Consider the following 22,218-nt stretch of genomic DNA (forward strand, 5'->3'; position numbering starts at 1 on the left):
AATTGTAAGGTTGTAGATGTTGTAATGGGTTTACTCTCCAACACACAACCGGTGCGCTGAACTTGTAACGACTTGGCACGTTTTTGTTTACGTGACAAACCTCAATAATTGGCTGCGTCCGGTGATGGCGGATTAACGACACATTTATATTTATGCGATCTAACGCAGAAAAACCTCTATCATGGAAGGTTGTGATAAAAATCCTGATTCAGGGGAGGGCTTGACCCAGCCCATCATATAGGAATAGGTTTTACCCTTTTAACTGGCACAAAAACTGACACCTTTATTCAAGGCATCATCCCTCTGGGGTTTATACAATAGGTACAACTCTGTGGGGATATCAACGGTGGTTGTCCTGTGGATAAACTCGACCCTGTCATAGGAATGAGGAACGTTCAACATTGGCTCAGAGCTGCAAGCAGTAGATGAGCACCGATTGCTCAAAGCTTATTTGAGCAGGAAATCACTGAAGAGTGTTTTTTGAGCCCGATGTTAAAGCAGCATGAGTGGCTTAAAAACGGCATCACGGGTCAAGGGCGCAGAGTTTTGGTCGGTAAAGCAAAGCAAGAGGAGGCAATCACAACAACATGGCTCCTTCACAATAGCACACTGCAAAGGGCATTCAGCTGCAATGCAGAGCTAACAAACTTACATTATAACAGATTTCACCATCAGGTCAAACAGCGTGTCAACGGCATAATGTTAGTTCCACCTATAGGATAAAGCTATGCGGTTTTTAACAAAAGTTAAATATTTTAGGCAGTGATAAGACCATTCAAATACTATATTTTTGGTATGCACTATTTGTGAGCATAAATAATAATAGGAAACAGCAAAGCAAATTCCATAACCGCATTACTTTTACAGACCGGCGTCAAGATGGTAATAAAGAAGGGTTCTTCAACCCCATCCAAAAGGTCGCAATAGGCCCATCTGTGAACACCACAAGTAGCTAATACCCCCTCGCCGATGCGTGCGGGTGGCAGTCGTATATGTATGGCGAAATGTCCACTAGCTCGCCTGGTAAACAGGAGTTTGTGGGTTCGATCCGAACTCTTACACCTATATATTTGGAGTTTGCATGTTCTCCCCGCGGTCGCGTGGATTTTTCTCCAGGTCCTCCGATTTTCCCCTCCACATTTAGAAACATGCGTTGAGAGTATTTGGCTGCTGTAAATTTCCAAGTGGTAAGCCACTTCGTTGAGGTATCATTTGTGGCCAGGTCGCTTCTGAAAAAGAGCGATATAGCTAAGTTGGCCTTTCCAGGTCAAATAAAAATGGTTTATTTTCGTGTACGTATGTATGTTGAACTTTTTTTCACACCGTACGTAGCCAACCGCGCTTATTGGAGGTGCCATCAGCCCCGTTGGACGCTGCGCCGGCATGACCCTGCCCTGGCAACGGGGGGGGGGGGGGGGGCAGGTGGTAAGGGGTGGTAAGGGGGGGGGTTAGACCGCTCACGTGTGAATTCGGCGTGGTCGAGCAGGAAGCTGAGCCGCTCCACGGCGTCGCGCACCTCGTCGCGCAGGCGCCCCGTGGCGGCCTCGCCGTCCCTGCGCAGGAACTCGGTGAGCGTCACCAGCTCCTCCGTGCTGCCCGGCTGCCCGCAGGCCCGCTGGGCCAGCTCGTCGTAGCGCCTGCAGATGCTGCAATGCGGGGACAGCCCAAGCTTTCAGCGATCACCCGGGGGGGGGGGGGGGGGGGGGAGGGGGGGGGGGGCGGTGACGCCGCCAAGCGGCTGGCGCGTTTGCCGCCGGCTTGCACAGGATTGTGGTTCGAGGCGCGCGGCTGCCCCGGTTAATACTGTGTGCGGGTTGCATTGACTATAAAATACGGAACGTGTGCCACCCGGGTGGGCATGATTTAAAAAAACAGGTAGGGCGCCGAGCATTCCTCCCCCCACCTGTGCGTGGTCAAGTGCCGAAAGTCCACCCGCCCCTCGCGGTTTTTACGTCCCCTTCCCCAGAAACCATCGATGTGTCGTACCGGGCCTTGTGCGCTTACCGTGATAAAAACGTTTTTTTTTAAGTAGGCTGCGAGTGCTGTTATCACAGTTGAAATCTGTCAAATTTTTAAGCTGCTTGCAAATCACCCAAATGAGTACACCCACGTGGCAACAACATCCCCTACCGTGAAATACAGCAGCTTCATCTGTGATAGCCTTGCACTATAAGAATGGCACGAATGCACAATGTCATTTTGTACTATTCCACCGCTCCCCACATGTGCAAAAATACAAAGATCCCTCGTATATAGCATTTTAGAGACTGTTGGGGCAAATTCTGTTCGCGAGCACCTAGGAAGGCCAAACACGGTACACAAGGAGATGGGTGGCCAGCACCATGCTCAGCCATCTTTGTTTCCCCACTACTGATGTTTACACACCACTACTGGTACTCATTTAAGGCCGAGTCAACCTAAGGGAGGCCCAGGCCCAGTTCAAATATCCGCCACTGCTGTTGGTCGTGAGCAGGAAACAAACTCGGGTCACTGGGTTCATAGCGCAGAACGCGAACTGCTACACTGCCACTCTCCATGTACAATGACAACAACAACTGCCATTCGCCACTAAGTGGTGGTTACGTCACCACAGCGCTTGTGCCAGGCTAGGTGCACTTTGAGGCCAAGTAAAGTGTCGAAGGTTTTCTGACAGGCGGTCGTGGGACAGACCCAACTGCCATGGGTTAACTGAGATGACTGGGCATGTACATCCACGCGCACGCACGCACGCACCTGCTGTTCATCAGCCGATTCTCCTCCATCTGGAAAAGCACGAGCCGCTCGCTCTGCCTCCGCACCCGTGCCGCCAGGTCCTGGTGCAGCTCCTCCGCGCTCAGGCACACGAGCGCCAGGTGCACCGTCACGGGCCTGCTGGCGACCTTGCTGTGCACGGCTTGCAACGCCTCCAGCTTCTGCTCCACGGCAGCCGGATGGAAGTAAGCACTCATTTCCGCTCTTTTTAAAACGTTCGTCAACGGTAAAATAAAAGGACGAGGCCTCTACGTTCAAAGCAAGCATCGGGTGGCGTTCATCTCACCCAGCTGTTGAAACTCCACATTCTCATAGTGGAAGCCAGTCTCCTGCCCATGGGGCAATCAGTGCCGACCACCCTCAGTCCGCTCAGCCCACCGTCCTTATTCACCCTCGACCAAGATTTGAATGCGCAACCTTCCCCATTGTAAATCGAGCGAGCTGCCATAACACCAACTCAAAGATGTCACCTGCCGCTCACTCAAGCATTTCCCGCTTCCAAAACCGCACGCGAAAAATCAGTCACGCGTTTGTTGGCAAAGTCCTTCAAAACGATACCTTATCAAAGGCCTGCAGGGAATGCCGCTCCTGCAAAAAGGCACTGATCTCCTGCCCTGCTTTGTTGTTCAAGAAGTCACTGTATTCCTTATAAATGTTCAGATACCTGAAATGAATAAATAAACAAACGCGATCAAATGAGATACTGCTATTCCTATGAATACATCAGGTGTATACTGATCCCGATACAAAAAAAGGGTAACCTGAAACACAAACAGTTAGAGTTACATTAAAAAATCCCCATTGTTTGTGTATGTATGTATGTTGAACTTCTTTCACACTGTACGCAGCCAACCATGCTAATTGGAGGTGTCGGGGAAGGACAACAAACTAAACACAAGAAGCAGTTCTAAAGAAATTAGTTTTCAATCTAGATTTAAAAGTGCATAGCTCCAGTGGCTTCCTAATAATAGAAGAGCATTCCAGACGGCCGCAGAAGTGCATCTGAGAGCGCGCGATGCGGTAACCGTGTTTGTCCGATGTCTAGCCAAAAGCTGCTGCGAGGATGACCGGAGTTAGTATGATGGTTTACACTCATTGAGGATATCGGCAAGGTGTTGTGGTTCATTTGTGGCCAGCACTTTTGTGTGTGTTGTTAACGAGTGCGACCTTTTAGCATCAACTCGCTTGAACCTGGCCACTTGTAAATACGTCAAAACACATCCTGGCCTGACGTTGAATAATTCCAACAGGTTTAGCTTACTTGAGCGGCCCAACGGTGTTCGAGTTAAATATCCGAGCGGCTTTGTTGAGAACGTCCGCGACGAGCGCCTCCTCCTGGTGGACCGAACGAAGCACCAGGTTCTCGTCTCTCAGGTCCACAAACAGCTCTCGCTCCACCTGCAACCGCAAGGCAGCGGGGTGAGGCCAACGTTCCAAAGGACCTCCGAAGATAAAATAAATAAATTCCGCCGTGAAAACTTGGCTCCGCAACAATTCGCCTCCCATCGGTAATGATTTGGTGCGCTCTTGCGATTGCACGATTCCTTTTCGAGTGATCAATCTTTGTAAAGTTGGGGTGACTACTAGTAGTACGTTGCCACATTTACAAAAAACGAGCAGAGCACATGAATTCTGACGCACGCGATTTTCTGTGCGTATGGTGAGCTTAAGAATCGACAGGAGCCGGTGAATGGATGCACCGTTTCACCCTCACCAGTTACAACCCAATTTTATTCCCAAACAATTAATGGGAATTTATTGAGCAAATAATTACACTGGTCGACCTGCAAGCGACTCTGCCAGTGACGTGTGTCCAAGCGCTTCCTTTTGTCCTTCGCTCTCTGCCGCTTTCCTTTCCGCTTGCTTCTCTGCTGTGTCCTGGATCATAGCTAGGGGGCCTCCATTGTTACACGTGTTTTTGTATTGGTCGGCGGGACGCTGACATTGACCTGCACCTTTCACTGTTGTCGAAAATATAAAAAAACGTCAAAGCGGGAATTTGACTGAATGTGCCTCACCCTTGAAATGCCCTCGGAGCTGCTGATGATCACGTGGAAACAGCGGAGGAGGAGTTGCCAGCACTCGTTGAAGTCTGGATCGAAGCTGATCTTGGGCTCCTCCACCTTGAGCTGCAGCGTGAGTACTGGGGTCGTCACGAACTGCAGGTGACCGTACGCCTCGCCAAAGTCATTGCCACCCTAAACAAAGACAAAGACCCCTCGTATAGCCTACGCAGGCTGTTTGGGCACGTGCTGTCAGCAAGCATATTTGGAAGGATGACACGGAGCACTAACGGACGGTGCAGTAGACACCACGCTGGCCGGCTTTGTCTCCCCAGTGCTGATGTTTACGCATCACGGCCAACAGGCATTCGCCATGTATGCTGGCCGTGAGCAGGAGTCCAACTCACGTCGCAGGGTTCGTAGCACAGAAGTGCGCTAACCAGCAAACCGAACAAACAGACATGTACATGCGTAAGCACAGGCAATGTCCGAAGTGTATAAAAGAGTGGTAAACCAATTCTTATGATAATTATTATAAAACAGTGACGCCATTAATGGCATTTTGCTTGTCCTCGAATAACCAAGCAACAACTCAGGCGGGCCACCTCACCTGGTGCATCTTTAGGAACGAGAGGAGGTCCCCGAGAGACTCGGTCACCATCTGCCGGAGCTGCTGCGACATGAGCGTGGCGGCGCACGCAAAGAAGCCCTGCACCTGCTCCAATGGGCCGCTGTCGCTGTGCGGCACCAGCGGTGTCCAAAGCGCCTGGTGCTCCACGAACAGCTTGGCACAGGCGGGCACCCAGCTGCAAGCAGTGCAGCGCACGAGACGGGCAGAGCTTAGTCCACTCGTTTTGACAGCCAGGGGGTCTCGACTAACCGGGGTAATGCGAGGACAGGTCGTCCGGATTAAAACAACAGCACGGATATACTTTATTTTAAAAGAATAATTTAATTTTACCAGGTAAGGCCTACTGAGCTATACAGCTCTTTTTCAGAAGAGAAACTGGCTATCACAAATGATAGCTCAACAAAATGCCTTATCACGTGGAAATGTATATAGTCGTCAAAAACCCAGAGGACCCGGGGGAAAATCCATCTGACCACCGGGAAAGAGACGGGTGAGGTAGTTAACATCTAGCAACCAGATGCATTTAGATTTGGTGTTAACAATGTACTGCTTAACCGTTTAGAAAAGTGGTGGCTACAAAACACGCATATGTTTTTATTGCTCAGTCCTTTGCGGTTACATGGCCACAGTCACGGACCTTCGACGATTGGTGAGTAGACAAAAACAATAATAATAATAATAATAGAAACACGCTCGTGTGTAAAAAAATATTCGACTGTTTTTTTTCTTCCGCAAGCACGGTTAATCCACAACCCAGGTAATCTGCCCACACTGCCTTTCTAACAGATGATTCGCGCAACGGGCTCCGCCACGCAATCCTCTGCTCGTGCGAACGGCGTCTTAAACGCCGTCTTCGCGTCCGAAACGGCCGTAGGCAAAGCGCAAGCTGGAGCTGTAGAGGGATGGATGTGGTGGCGCTCTGCGACCGGCACCTGGAGCAGAGGGTCTCGCGAGCCTCGCGACAGTGCGTCCGCACGAGCTCCTCGAACTCCAGCGGCGGGAGAGGCAGGGCGGCTGCGTGAAGGTCGGCCACTCGGACAAAGCGCAGCTCACTGAACCTAGCACGGGGTGCAGCAAAGACAAAGATCTCCCATATAGGCTTTAACCAACTCTTGAGGCAAGTGCTGTTAGTGAGCACCTATGAATGGTAAGGCACACACTTCAACGTTAATATAAAACTTGATCAGTCAATCAATCAAGGAGCTGTCTGCACTAATGATTCCACGTTGTACAAGACTTTTGTGGTCCAGGCACGGGCATGCTGGAATTTGGCATCAGTGTTTGCTCTGTTCAAACAGCAGTTGCTGGGAGACACTGGGATGGAATGTCTATTCTTCAATGTGCATGTTGTGTGCGTGTTTAAATGTGTAAATGCATTTGGTGGGAATTTGTCAAGTGAAATTGGCCAAATGCCCCGTCCCTTCTACGCTGGTTAGCGTGCAGCTTGGCGAAGGTGAAGAGCATGGACATAAAAGCAAAAGAAGCATAACACAACGTTTTCATTTCAAACGGCCGTACTGGTGCAGCCACAGCCAATGGATGTGCAGCATCATGGGGTGGATGCTGAAGAGGTCGGAGGCGGCCGAGGCCTGGGCCTGCTGGAAGGCGGCGCGCCACGGCACGGGAGCGCGCACGGTGCGCACGGCAAACGGCCGCGGCACGCTCGCCACGCGCAGCCTGCGCCGCTCTGCGGGGTCCTCCAGGATGTAGTCCACTGGCGGACGGGGCGGGAGCAAGGGGCCGAGCACCATGGACACAGCACAGCGGAGGGTGCAAACGCAGGGGAGGCGGCGGTCAGTAGCAACGGCGATAGCGCAAACAGTTATAACTATCCAGGTAGGGCCCACTGAGCTGTATGGCCGTTATTAATTCGGCAACCGGAAGCGAGCGGATGGACGGATGGACATATGATGTCAGCTTGCATGTAGGTGCTCAGTGGATTGTTGCGTCACAGGGACGTGAGACATGGCAACGGATTGGAGAGGCCTTCAATCGAACAAGAGACAGGTCATGGCTGATGATTAAGAGACGTTCGTTAATAAAGGAATACACATCATGGGATCTCCTTTGCCATACCAAAATATGATAATAGGTTTTTCCCATATTTATGGCAACAAAACAGGTGTTAAGATGTTAACATCGTTACACTGTTTTGCTGCCAGAAAAAGGGGAAAAACCTATTATCAAGGAATACACAATCACGTAAACTAAACTTTTTAGTCTCGCTGTTGATACACTTGGGCTACGCCCATTTTCAAACCTTTATAAACAGTTTGCCTATAGAGGCGAACCCCTTTTCCTGATGACGACCGCTTGTGTTGCGATCTAAACGTCGTCATATTTTTATTCACTTTATTTGTATTATAATTGTTTCTATCTACGTGACTTTACCGAAAGAAAGAAATAATAAAAAGTTTTCTATTTTACCAGGTAAGGCCCACTGAACTATAAAGCTCATTTTCAGAAGCGACCTGGCCACAAATGATAGCTCAACGAAGTGGCTTATCATGTGGAAATGTATAGCAGCCAAATACTATAAAGGCACGTTTCTAAATATGGAGGGAAAAACTGGAGGACTCGAAGAAAAATCAATGCGACCATGGGGAGAACATGCAAACTCCAAATAAACAGACGTCAGGATCAGAATTGAGCCCACGATTTCCCGCATACCAGGCGAGATAGTTAACATCTCGCCACCATAGCGCGCAGAGCAGAGGCAACATAAATGGGAGCAGCCACAGCAGCATGAGCAGCAATATAAGCATCAGCGGCAGCTGTAACACAACCAGCAGCAACGACAGCAGCAGCAGCAACATATTCAGCAGTAATATAAACAGTTGGGAGCATCCACTTTAGGATAACCTGCTAAATAGGCAGCAGCAACGGTCAACATATGCAGAAGCAGCATCGAGAGCACCAGTAATAAGTAGCAGGAACTAAAACAGCATTAAGAAACAGCATTGTAACTAGCAACCGAATTTATCAGCAGAAAAAAATCAACAGCGGCTCTTAACAATTGCAGCTAACACCGATATACACATACAAATATCCCCCGTATAGCATAAACACACTGTTGGGACAAGTGCTGTTAATGAGCACCTATGAAGGCCGGCACGCCACAACGAGGGGGTGGGTGGCCAGCACCACGCCCGACCGCCTTTATCTCCCCAGTGATGTTTACACACCGCACCAAGTATTAATTTGAGGCTGAGTCGACCTAGAGGACACCTGGGACCGGTTCAGATAATCGTGACTGGTGTTGGCTGTGAGCGGGAATCGAACTCGGAATGCTGGTTACGTAGCGTAGCAAAGCGCTAACCGCTACACTACCGCTCCCAGCTATATACAAATAACAAAGACAAAGATCCCCCGTATAGCCTTGGCAGACTGTAGGGGCAAGTGCTGTTAGCGAGCACCTACAAAGGCCTATATAAACACACACAAACACAAGCATGATTTTCTACGGATGTGAAGACAGGTGCCGTGTGTCAATCCTCATCTCCATCGTCACTGTCGCAGTGTTCACCGATTCATTGCCCAAGGCAAAGCCCCGGTTACCGATCGCCCTGCGCAGGCTGAAGTCGTAGTCGCCGACGCTCTCGTCACGTAAATCCGGCAGCATCTTGGCGAGCGTGTGGTCCCCCACCAGCCGCTCCGGCAGGAGCCGGAGCACTCTCTCCCACTGCCCGCTCTCGGGGGGCGCCAGCATGTTCCCGTAAACGCCGTGCACGACGTAGTAATAATACCTCTGCGGCGAGACGAGCACGGAGCGCATCGCACCAATTCTGTAACGTCTTTGTTGCGATGAGAGCTCCCGAAGGGATTCGCGGAGTGCTCTGGCCCACGGCATCGGGAAACTTGTATGTATGATGTTGTTTAATTTATTTTGCACCGTATGTAGCCAACCGTGCTAACCGGAGGTGCGGGGGAAGGACAACGCATTAAACACAAAAAGAAGTTGTAGAGAAGTGAGCTTTCAATCTAGATGATTTAAAAGTGCATAGCTCAAGTAGCTTCTTAATATCAAAAGGAAGAGCGTTCGAAACAGCTGATAAGCGCATCTGAAAGCGCGTGATGTAGTGACCATCTTTATTCGATGGATAGACAAAAGCCGCTGCGAGGATGACCATGTTAGTTTATAATCCTTAATGTTTGTAATCCTTTAATGTTAGTTTATAATCCTTAACGAGATCAACTTCCGACTACGACGCAAATCTGGAATGTTTGTTTAGCCTTGGTGCTGGTACTGATGGGACAGTACCTCTAGATCCTTGTCGGAAGGGATTCCTCGCCTTTCCACTTCCATCTGCTCCTGGCACATCATGATGCTGTGCTGCGCATCTGGGAACATCGGTGCGTCAATCTCCACATCCCTGGGCGCATTTTGAAAACGGAGGACCTCAGTTTTACCTTAATCAGTTTAGAAATCAAGCATTCGACTCGCAATCAACACACTGGTTGTCCAGGGGATCGATAAAATCAATGCCGGTTTGTGTGAAGCTGACAGTGCGTGGTCTAAAGAGAGGGTTGGCTCCATTGACAGGAACGTAGAATTTCCACCACTGGCACAGAAGTGGCGATGGCAATGAGCATCGACCAAATGCCCGTTTGAACATTAACTAGCACTCAGTTCCTTCCATGTTTCCGACGCATCGGGCAAACAAATGCCTCCGTCACCTCATGGTCTTGAGGAATCACTCAGGAGCTTTTGCTATCCGAGCACGCAAACACTCTGAATTATTTCGTAAATTAAAGGTTGCCGACCACAATTGTGAATTAACGTGAATGCCCCGGAAAGCACGACACTCCTTTATATGCACTGTCCACTGTCTTCCGAACAAAACTCCGCGTGCAGATATACGTTCACCCGCTCGTGCCCCTTGCCTTAGAGACGGATCCTTCCTTCTGATGGCGGACCTGGTTTTGTCTCGAAGAGGAGCCACTTTCCTGGGGGAGAGTGGAGATCGAGTAGCTGTGTATTTTCGAAGGTTAGGGAAAAAAAAAACGCCCCCATACAGAGCGTCGTATATCGTCTTCTCCAAACTATGAGAAAATTCCCGCCCCCCCCCCCCCCCCGCATTTTAAAACAAAGTTGGGGGATGCGGCATCTTTATTGACCACTTCTGCCATCAATGCGTGGCCAGATGTGAATAACTTTATTTACGACGGGTACAGTGGACAACGTTCTTTGCCATCACAACGTTAGCGTATTTTATAGATTACGATGCACGTTTATTCCCAGCTTCCACTCTATATTTCCCCGTTGAGTGCTATAATTTGGAGAATGTCTTCTGCACATTGCATGTCTAATTCTACTTTAAATAGCATGAAAAGAGCTTTTTGACCATCGATCGTGATTCGAACAGCCAATAATGATCGATGGTCTATTCGACCAGCGAGTGTGGGATTGGCTGGGGGAATTCAAATGAAAATGTGCGCGGGTTTTTCAAGACGTTAATGGCTTAAAGGAGGTTCAGGAAGGAGGGGTCGTGAGAGGATATACAGTGAGGGAAAAAAGTATTTGATCCCCTGCTGATTTTGTACGTTTGCCTATTGACAAAGAAATGATCAGTCTATAATTTTAATGGTAGGTTTATTTGAACAGTGAGAGACAGAATAACAACAAGAAAATCCGGAAAAACGCATGTCAAAAATGTTATAAATTGATTTGCATTTTAATGAGGGAAATAAGTATTTGACCCCCTCTCAGTCAGAAAGATTTCTGGCTCCCAGGTGTCTTTTATACAGGTAACGAGCTGAGATTAGGAGCACACTCTTAAAGGGAGTGCTCCTAATATCAGCACACTCTTAAAGGGAGTGCTCCTAATCTCAGCTTGTTATATGTATAAAAGACACCTGTCCACAGAAGCAATCAATCAATCAGATTCCAAACGCTCCACCATGGCCAAGACCAAAGAGCTCTCCAAGGATGTCAGGGACAAGATTGTAGACCTACACAAGGCTGGAATGGGCTACAAGACCATTGCCAAGCAGCTTGGTGAGAAGGTGACAATAGTTAGTGCGATTATTCGCAAATGGAAGAAACACAAAATAACTGTCAATCTCCCTCGGCCTGGGGCTCCATGCAAGATCTCACCTCGTGGAGTTGCAATGATCATGAGAACGGTGAGGAATCAGCCCAGAACTACACGGGAGGATCTTGTCAATGATCTCAAGGCAGCTGGGACCATAGTCACTAAGAAAATAATTGGTAACACACTACGCCGTGAAGTACTGAAATCCTGCAGCGCCCGTAAGGTCCCCCTGCTCAAGAAAACACATATACATGCCCATCTGAAGTTTGCCAATGAACATCTGAATGATTCAGAGGACAACTGGGTGCAAGTGTTGTGGTCAGATGAGACCAAAATTGAGCTTTTTGGCATCAACTCAATTCGCCGTGTTTGGAGGAGGAGGAATGCTGCCTATGACCCCAAGAACACCATCCCCACCGTCAAACATGGAGGTGGAAACATTATGCTTTGGGGGTGTTTTTCTGCTAAGGGGACAGGACAACTTCACCGCATCAAAGGGACGATGGACATGGCCATGTACCGTCAAATCTTGGGGGAGAACCTCCTTCCCTCAGCCAGGGCATTGAAAATGGGTCGTGGATGGGTATTCCAGCATGACAATGACCCAAAAAATACGGCCAAGGCAACAAAGGAGTGGCTCAAGAAGAAGCACATTAAGGTCCTGGAGTGGCCTAGCGAGTCTCCAGACCTTAATCCCATAGAAAATCTGTGGAGGGAGCTGAAGGTTCGAGTTGCCAAACGTCAGCCTCGAAACCTTAATGACTTGGAGAGATCTGCAAAGAGGAGTGGTACAAAATCCCTCCTGAGATGTGTGCAAACCTGGTGGCCAACTACAAGAAACGTCTGACCTCTGTGATTGCCAACAAGGGTTTTGCCACCAAGTACTAAGTCATGTTTTGCAGAGGGGTCAAATACTTATTTCCCTCATTAAAATGCAAATCAATTTATAACATTTTTGACATGCGTTTTTCCGTATCTTTTGTCGTTATTCTGTCTCTCACTGTTCAAATGAACCTACCATTAAAATTATAGACTGATCATTTCTTTGTCAGTGGGCAAACGTACAAAATCAGCTGGGGATCAAACACTTTTTTCCCTCACTGTAAGGGACGGGCGAGGAAAGCTCCAAGTCCGCTGGAGATCTCCCTACATGTAGACTGCTCACCGTGCGGACTGCTGATGGCGTATACAAAAGCCGCCCTTCGAGCAACTCTACATACGCCCGCCGGACTCATTGTTACACACAACGAAGGCGAACGTGGCTTGCGGCCGACAAGGATACGGGAAGGAGCCTTCCTGGGGCTGGAGTGGCGAGCCGTGCGCGAGTGAGGGGCAGGAGGCTCGTAGCGCCGGGCCAGGGCCTGCAGACGCAGGCTGCTCACGCTGGGCGTGTAGTTGTTGGCGATAGACTCGCTGGGCGTGCGGTGGTAGCTCTGTTCCTTGTACGGCACCGCCTGCGTCCAGGATGCGCTCAGCATGATGGGGGGGTGTGCATTGCTGTGCATCACCATCTGCGAATACAATGACAATACTAATTCTCCAAACAAACACATTCATGGAGCGCCGTAACAAAAGTAAACCTTTATAATCATTTCGATTTAAAGCTTTCGTGACTGCAAGGATTCATCTTCTTTGGTTCTTTCGGTAAAGTCACGTAGAATGAGAATAAAATAATAAATTGATAAAATAAAATAACACAATAATATTCTCACGACGTTTTGGCCACAACACAAGCGGCCTTCATCAGGTGAAGGGGACGAGACTGTCTGGAGGACAGCGCTTTATAATCATTATGATATATTTTTTTACAGTATTGCGTACACATACAGCCCTTTTTCTACCAACGGATGGGCAAATGCTTCACACGGTGCGAGTCATGGTGCTTCATACAATGAATTAAGCAATTCATTCACTGATGGATTGTTCTCGTACAATTGACAGGATGTGCATTATAAGTGTTATATATTGCAAAGTCGAGCGTCGAAAAAAGACTCGGAACAAAACCCGAGCGAACGTGAGCTCGCTTGGACCCAAGGGGATGCCCAGGCTCAATATCGTGCTGCTGACTGATTATCATCGCGCTCGATGGTGATCCGTGCTGCTCGCGGATCATCATCGTGCTCCATCATGCAGACAAGAAGCCTGTCGAGGGGGAGGCCAGGCTAGGGGCGATGGATCGCGGCACCTGCAGAAACATTATACGTGGCCCATTGATACTATCAGAATCATTATTTAAACTGCAGGAGGAATCTAGGTGAGAGTCTTGAGCAGCTGCTTGAAGGTGAATGATGTTGCTGCTGCGAATATGCAGTGGGGAGAGAGAGCGTTCCAGACGGTTGCCGGTGCAGCTATGGTGAAATTCCGCTGAGCCAGAAGAGTTCTGGTTCTGGAGACGTCGAGCAGATTACTAGACGTACTCCGTAGGACATGGTGGTTTGCTGTGGTCCGTGGAGTGACAAGGGTGGTTTAGTGAAGGAATTTCATTAGTAGTTATAAAAGCACTGTCCTGTACGTTGATGGCAACCACGACAATCAGCGCAATCCAAGTGGAGGGAGGGCAAGAGACAGATTATATTAGATCGTTCTCACGACGCTCTCATTCTTGGCTTAGAGGTAACAAACTTTACGTTTGCAATTGTAAATGTAATTAAAGCTCTCCCATCACAACCCCACTCTTCAGCGGTGGCACGATCGAGTTTAGGGAAATAGTTGTGAAAAAGGCAGCTAAAACACCCTTTTCTATTTCTTTTAATTGGGACCAGAATTTTTTTTTATCGAATTTTGTGAAGTTAAGTCAGCCTAAAACAACTTAGGATTGCTTGCCTGGTGCATTGCAAGAACGTTAAAGGAGCAGTTCTGCAATTGCTTGTTCACACTGTTGCTGGTTGAAGGGCCTCCATTCAAGGGTACTTTTGGCCTCCTCTTCCATGCTGGCCAGACATCTTCGAAGAGGTAGGAGTAGAAACACTTTATCCCACCACAATGCGTGACCTGCTGATCAACTAAACTGTGGCGTACTTCGATTATACTGCTTGGTGGACAGGTGGAGGATGATTTAATAAAACTTGTCCCATTGTTGTAACAGCCGTGCCAGGAGGTCGAATCGAACCGGTTGACCTCTATATTGGCAAGTCCAGTTGTGGACTTGCAAATTACTCCAGGACAGCTTCTGCGTTCAAATATAGAGTCAGAAGCGATTGCTGCCGTTGTGTTCATATGTCAACGGGTGGATGATATCTTTTCATGAAACAAAACGGAATCTTTTCCCAATATGTATTTGCATTTGCCTCACCCAGCCTTTCATGAATTGCTCAGGTGGAGCGAGTCCTCTGGCTTAAATCCCAAGAAATACGTCCACCGATGCGATTCTATTGTCCCCCACCGTACACTGCCAACCACATCTCGAAAGCGGCCCTGCCGCACCAGCTCCATCGTGCCCCCCAGATACAAGTGCCCCCCGCGTGATATCGCCGCACGCGTCAACGGAACGACGGAGTTGTGCAATGCCACTTGCAATGGCAGTGTTGTAACTCACTGTGCGAGGCACTTATAATTCATCAAAGGAGACGGGGTGAGCCTCGTGAGACGTCTTCAATTGTTATTCCTAATTGTCTACCTGTGCTCCGCAACAGCGCATCACGCTCATCGGCACATTGATCCACGTTGTCTGCATGTAATGGAGGCTAAATTTAAACGCACAATTACTTTTATGAGCCTTTTATGGATAGTAAATATGAAGTTAAAGTGCAGTTATTGATTGCTATATATTTTTTATTTGTTAAACACGTAGGCTTTCGCGACCAATATCATCAATAATAGAGGTTTTTGGGTTAGATCGCGTAAATATATAAATGTGTCGTTAAAACCCGCCACCACCCGACACAGCCAATTAGTAAGGTTTGTCATGTAAATCATCAAATAATACATTATTTAAATGCATGCCTACAAAGGACAGCGTACTTCAATTGGGATTACCGTTGGTAGGGCTATTTTAATAAGCACAATCGACAGGAAGGACAAGTTCAAAGGGCTCGCATAATGCACATGCATCATGTACGTTGCCTCAGTAATCCAACCACCCCCCCCCACCCCACATTGTGCAAGAGCGCAGAAGAGTGGTCACCACATCTACTACGCCTCTATATAACGAACACAAATCTGGCCTGATGAAGCTGGTTGTAATTACTGGCGAAACGTCGTACTCAGCTTGTAAATGTAGTGGCTTGGCTCTCCAACACACCGGTGTGCTGTACTCGTGACGAATTGGCCACGTTCTGTTTACGTGACAACCCTTACTAGTTGGCTGTGTCGGGTGGTGGCGGGATTTAACGACACATTTATATATTTACGCGATCTAACCCAAAAACCTCTACTATGGATTTTTTTTATTGGTTGGTAATAATGTATATTACTGTATATGAAGACATAAACTATATATGACTGTGTTTACAACTGCATAGACTGTACGTAATATCACTCTTTGGCCAGGGGGCACTGATGATAGTACTCAGCTCACAAATGGTAATTTCCCAGTTGACTGCAGGGGGAATCCGATGAGCTATAAATATATTTTTCACAGATGTCCAGTGGGGGCGGGTCAGCAAGTTACAACAGCAAACCAGTCTCTCTATAGTTGGACGATCGCTGTTGACATCCCACGCAGTACTACTGTCCTGTGCCATTTACTGACATTTCTTCAATTAACCTAAAACAAAACTGCCAAGGTACAGTGAGGGAAAAAAGTATTTGATCCCCTGCTGATTTTGTACGTTTGCCCACTGACAAAGAAATGATCAGTCCATAATTTTAATGGTAGGTTTATTTGAACAGTGAGAGACAGAATAACAACAACAAAAATCCAGAAAAACGCATGTCAAAAATGTTATAAATTGATTTGCATTTTAATGAGGGAAATAAGTATTTGACCCCTCTGCAAAACATGACTTAGTACTTGGTGGCAAAACCCTTGTTGGCAATCACAGAGGTCAGACGTTTCTTGTAGTTGGCCACCAGGTGTGCACACATCTCAGGAGGGATTTTGTCCCACTCCTCTTTGCAGATCTCTCCAAGTCATTAAGGTTTCGAGGCTGACGTTTGGCAACTCGAACCTTCAGCTCCCTCCAAAGATTTTCTATGGGATTAAGGTCTGGAGACTGGCTAGGCAACTCCAGGAACTTAATGTGCTTCTTCTTGAGCCACTCCTTTGTTGCCTTGGCCGTGTGTTTTGGGTCATTGTCATGCTGGAATACCCATCCACGACCCTTTTTCAATGCCCTGGCTGAGGGAAGGAGGTTCTCACCCGGTACATGGCCCCGTCCATCGTCCCTTTAATGCGGTGAAGTTGTCCTGTCCCCTTAGCAGAAAAACACCCCCAAAGCATAATGTTTCCACCTCCATGTTTGACGGTGGGGATGGTGTTCTTGGGGTCATAGGTAGCATTCCTCCTCCTCCAAACACAGCGAGTTGAGTTGATGCCAAAGATGTCCATTTTGGTCTCATCTGACCACAACACTTTCACCCAGTTGTCCTCTGAATCATTCAGATGTTCATTGGCAAACTTCAGACGGGCATGTATATGTGCTTTCTTGAGCAGGAGGACCTTACGGGTGCTGCAGGATTTCAGTCCTTCACGGCGTAGTGTGTTACCAATTGTTTTCTTGGTGACTATGGTCCCAGCTGCCTTGAGATCATTGACAAGATCCTCCCGTGTAGTTCTGGGCTGATTCCTCACCGTTCTCATGATCATTGCAACTCCACGAGGTGAGATCTTACATGGAGCCCCAGGCCGAGGGAGATTGACAGTTCTTTTGTGTTTCTTCCATTTGCGAATAATCACACCAACTGTTGTCACCTTCTCACCAAGCTGCTTGGCAATGGTCTAGTAGCCCATTCCAGCCTTGTGTAGGTCTATACTCTTGTCCCTGATATCCTTGGAGAGCTCTTTGGTCTTGGCCATGGTGGAGCGTTTGGAATCTGATTGATTGATTGCTTCTGTGGACAGGTGTCTTTTATACATGTAACAAGCTGAGATTAGGAGCACTCCCTTCAAGTGTGCTCCTAATCTCAGCTCGTTACCTGTATAAAAGAGACCTGGGAGCCAGAAATCTTTCCGATTGAGAGGGGGTCAAATACTTATTTCCCACATTAAAATGCAAATCAATTCATAACATTTTTGTCATTCGTTTTTCTGGATTTTTGTTGTTGTTATTCTGTCTCTCACTGTTCAAATAAACCTACCATTAAAATTATAGACTGATCATTTATTTGTCAGTGGGCAAACGTACAAAATCAGCAGGGGATCAAATACTTTTTTCCCTCACTGTATGTCTTCCTTGCTCTAAACAATAACAGAACAATGTCAAACGAGATTATTGCTGTTAGAGATTTGCAATGGCAAAGATGAGAGACCATTGCTGTGAATTATCTGTGGCATAAAGGTACATGGAGTTTTCTACCAGTGTCAGGATCTGTACGCATTTTTATACTGACGTCGGGAGCAGTCAATTAAATGAAGGCAATTGGGCACCTTTAATAAGGCAGGGTTAGGGTTTCACATTTTTCAGAGAACAAAAGATTGCTCTGTGTATGAACCTCAGCGTGCTCATTGTGCAGGAGTGAGGTGCTTCACGGCTCGAGGATAACAACAAGTCTTGACACAGCTCGGCACGAACGCCCGCAAAAACTCTGAGGGCGAAGTGTTCCTGTGCTCAAGATATCCATCAAGCCCGACATGAATTGTTAAATGGGAGGACAGGTGCCACCTTCCCTGGCTGTGTGTATTTAAACTGCACTACCTCCGCACAACATAAAAAGGTTAATACATGTTGCAAAAAAAAACAAGCTGAACTTGAAAAATTAACAATCCAAACGCTAAGAAAATAGTATTTTGTTTGTGTTAGGCCTTGACTAAAGCTACAAAATGTAATTCCAACACCCACTTGTGGTCACAGAAAACTGAGGTTTACTCCCAGCCTAGACCATAAGTGGCACATTGTACCACATCTGAGCCATACCAGGGTCACGCCTAGATTGATGCAGCTGAGTTATTGTCACACACACTCTTGGCAGCGCTTAATGAAATTCCTGATCATTGCATTTTTTTGCGTTTTAAATCTCAAGCAATAAAGCTGCAGGCTCATTCAGACTCCGTTTTGAATTCAGAATCCCAGCTGCGGAAATTAAAATGTGATTCAGCTTAGACGGATTTGTCCCAATTCCTAATTTAAATTCTACAATGCACGTAATTGCCGTGTACAGAATACGAAGGGACAATGGCTCGCCTTGTGGGGAAATGTTCCTGCCTGTTGACTACAACCGGCGTGATGGAGCTCGGCTGCATTGAAACTAAAAGCCCAAAACAGTTCTGCGCGGAACAAAATATCTGCAATTGTTATGACATTAAAATATATTACTGACTAGTAGTACTAACAAATAAACGATCTGTATGGATATATGAATCGCCACTAAATTGCAATATGCAACATTGTACAATACAACATTCCTTTCGCAATAAAAAAGGGTAAAGGTGCAGCACTGCAATTGCTTGCTCACGTCACTGCTGGACTGCTGGTGGAAGAGCCTCCACTAGGGGGAGCTGTAGAGAGCTCCTCTATATGGAATGCTTGGCCTACTCTTCCCTGCTGGCCAAACTTCTCAAGGCAAGGTTGGGGGCAGAGGGGGGGGGTTACCCAAAACTGGGTACAAAAATAAAGATAATTGATATTCCTTGCTAAAAAAATCCTGCACGACTGATTTTTATTGACGTGCAATCACACAGACTCCATGGGCTTTTATTCCTGGCCTGGGATTTCTAAGCTGCCCTTTTCTTTGTTCTGTTCACATTAGGAGCCTCTTGTTAAGGTTTTACCCACCAAAGCAAGACAACTCGAGCAACAAAAACAAACGCAGCAGAACGAAGGAGGGTAAGTACATCCTGTCATTAGATTGTTTGGGCATTCTTCACAAATTGGTCGATGTGACTTTAAGTGAAAACACATTTTAAACACATAATCAGTTAACTTCTTTACAGCTTGGAGACTTTACCGAAAGAACCAAGAATATGAATCCCTGCAGTCACGAAAGCTTTAAATCAAAAAATTATATAACCGTTCAATAAAAGATGGCAATATATCTTTGGAAATCAATCATGAGTTACAGCCATGTGTCAATCTGCTGCTTGGTTAAGGTCCTGATTACGTTGTGTAATTTACAGGGGTTGTTTCACCACAGTTCACTGTGATGCTCAGCGTAGGTTTGAGAGCATATATCATCCGTCACTTATGTTATCTATGGCCAGGAATTGAACTCAGGTTCTCGGAATCAAAGCGCAGTGCACGAGCCATTGTGCCACTAACTCCACTCCTGGGAAGCAAAACATCTTGTGAACTTGTTATGGCCAATAGAAGGAACTAGTTCGAAGGGACGTGATAACATACGTTTGAACATTGAGTCCGGGCATGCCAGATGATTTTCATCCATACAAGACCAGAAACGATGTAGCACCAAGAGATTTGAATAAATAATATATGTATACAATAACAGAGGCTGAAATACCCTTGTATGGGACAGAATGCTAAACCGAGTTAGGGCATTAGCTGGCTGAGTGGCAGCACTCCCGAATATGACGTTTTGTAAAGTGTTCTTTTATACATCCGCAGGCAGGTACTGATGATTGGAAACCCTTTCACTAACATAGTGGAATGTAGCGGCTCTTGTCAATAACAGTCCAAACAATGTGCATATAATGCAGGCATTTGACACTTTCAAACCTCGGACCGTACGACAGTATGGACCTTTCGGCCGAAGAATAATAAACGTATTCGTTAGAGCTTATGTTCTGAGCAGGCTACTTAAAACCACAGATGCACTACTCCGTGGTTTAACAGAGACAACTTGACCGGGTTGTCGACGTTTGCTTATGTGTAGGCTTAAACGGCACCACTTGAACAACAGTATGAGTGCCAAAAGCTACTTACGTGAAAACACATTTTAACGGTTTTCTTCTCCACTCAAGTGGCTTTATTCATATTCTGCTGACAATGTATTCCAAAAGTATTCCCCAGATTATGATGCCCTTTCATTTTAAACTTTCAAGCAAATGTTGGTTGTGTGCTTGTGTGTGTGGGCGGATTTGTACAACTGAGGACAATTTCCTATCATAAAAAATATGGTATATTCCTTATGATAGGAACATGCGTTGATATTTCACGCATGCAAAATTATACATTTGAACGTATTGGTGGTACACCAGTGTGCGGTATATAAAATATAAAAAAAAGGAAAAAGTGATTTCTTTTCCCATGATTCGCAACCCCGGTCAGAAAATCTTGCGGGGTGGTGGTGCATCAAAATCAGTTATCGTGATGTCGAAGCAGTCGTTAGACGAATGTCGTTTAAAACATTTAGATTTTAGACGGTTTTATGAGGACCGGTGTGTTATGCTGTACCGGTGTAACAGCCAATACATCCATTTATTGTAGCTGTGGGTCATTTTCAAAACTCTGATTTTGGATTCAATACCAGTAAGCAGTAACCAATTGTTGATGTTAAGCGCAATATCCAACCCTTTTTTACCCTCTCTCTGGCCTGTTTATGTGCTATAAAGAAGGGCCATTGCCCGAAATTTCACCAATTATACATTTTCTTCTTTTAAGGCCACAGCGTTGTTGATGAGTATGTTGAGTTGTTTTGTTTATTAATTGTGCATATGTACCACTACCAGTGCAACATCGAATAATTTGTTTACAATTTACCTGGTCAATTCAGAACATACCAAGCAATGTGTTGTGTGCCAGAATGTGAACGTGCACTGCAGATATTTTACATTCAGCAATATTAACAAACTGTAAGCACATTACAACTGTAATGCGTAAGGTGAAATGGTTGCCAAGATTGTTGTGAGAGTACAAAAAAGACCAGAAGGCCGTTGCTATGCTCTTGGGCATTACGAATGGCTCTGTAGCAACTTCCGTTTGGGGTCTGAGGATAGGAGTGCAAAGCGTTACTAAAGCCAGGGTATTCATGATAAAACAAGAGCACTACAGTTGGCTTCGGCACTTGACCAATCACCGTGACGTTTCCCTTTGAACGTTCACAATTTTTGCTCACAATTCAACTATGGCAGTCATTAATATAATACATAACGTAAATATGCTGTGTAACAACCCAATTTATGAATGACGTAGAAACTATTCGTATTATGATGTTACGAGAGCACACAAGTGACACGTTTAGGTGGCACTTCTTGATTACAATATGAATCATCGTCTGCAGCTCAGTTCATTAACGCCATGCAACGTAGAAGAAGTGTAAGTCGTTAAGAGACGACGTTTGGTAAATACGTGAAATGTAAATGCGTTATAAAATGTAATAATGTCGATTTTCCAAAAGATACGCTTTCTGCTTATTGTGTTTTCAATTCATCCACTTGAAATTATGACATAAACGAGTACACAACATGAATACATGTATGTACATGGGTTTCAAAATTAAACACAAAAATAAACCAAATTCATGCTCTAAATGTGCCCCGAATTGATCTGGGAATCTTTAAAGCTTTATAGTGGATGTCTGATATACAAAAGTGGCACTTATACGTTTGCTGTACAGCCAAAATGTCACGTACCGGGATTAATGGGATGCTTCAGAAAAGCTGTGTTAGTTTTGCAAACATATTACTTTTCTACAGAACCCATCTGCTCCATTGTACTGTTTGCATCGCTGCAAAAGCTAGAGTGCCTTTTCAACAAAGAGCTCTCAGGCTGCTTAGAAACATAGCCAGAAAATGCCTCGGTGGTAT

The 22,218-nt window shown here is 46.5% G+C and overlaps 1 protein-coding gene across 1 annotated transcript in view; it reads right to left on the minus strand.

Annotated features, from left to right (window-relative positions):
• Nucleotides 1-22,218, minus strand: part of DNAH3 (dynein axonemal heavy chain 3) — a 129,670-nt gene that overhangs the window by 101,857 nt on the left and 5,595 nt on the right. The window contains exons 3-14 of the mRNA XM_032967309.2: nucleotides 12,703-12,931; nucleotides 10,270-10,357; nucleotides 9,647-9,758; nucleotides 8,944-9,133; nucleotides 6,904-7,099; nucleotides 6,318-6,443; nucleotides 5,365-5,560; nucleotides 4,770-4,949; nucleotides 4,013-4,149; nucleotides 3,310-3,415; nucleotides 2,734-2,912; nucleotides 1,462-1,646 (exon numbers count right to left, since the gene is read on the minus strand). Of these exons, the coding sequence (XP_032823200.2) occupies nucleotides 1,462-1,646; nucleotides 2,734-2,912; nucleotides 3,310-3,415; nucleotides 4,013-4,149; nucleotides 4,770-4,949; nucleotides 5,365-5,560; nucleotides 6,318-6,443; nucleotides 6,904-7,099; nucleotides 8,944-9,133; nucleotides 9,647-9,758; nucleotides 10,270-10,357; nucleotides 12,703-12,931 (1,924 nt within the window). The remainder of the gene's footprint in view (nucleotides 1-1,461; nucleotides 1,647-2,733; nucleotides 2,913-3,309; nucleotides 3,416-4,012; nucleotides 4,150-4,769; nucleotides 4,950-5,364; nucleotides 5,561-6,317; nucleotides 6,444-6,903; nucleotides 7,100-8,943; nucleotides 9,134-9,646; nucleotides 9,759-10,269; nucleotides 10,358-12,702; nucleotides 12,932-22,218) is intronic.

Source organism: Petromyzon marinus, chromosome 37 (assembly GCF_048934315.1).
Source record: "Petromyzon marinus isolate PM22_M1 ecotype Great Lakes invasive population chromosome 37, UKy_Petmar_22M1.pri1.0, whole genome shotgun sequence".
Taxonomy (NCBI): Eukaryota; Metazoa; Chordata; class Hyperoartia; order Petromyzontiformes; family Petromyzontidae; genus Petromyzon; species Petromyzon marinus.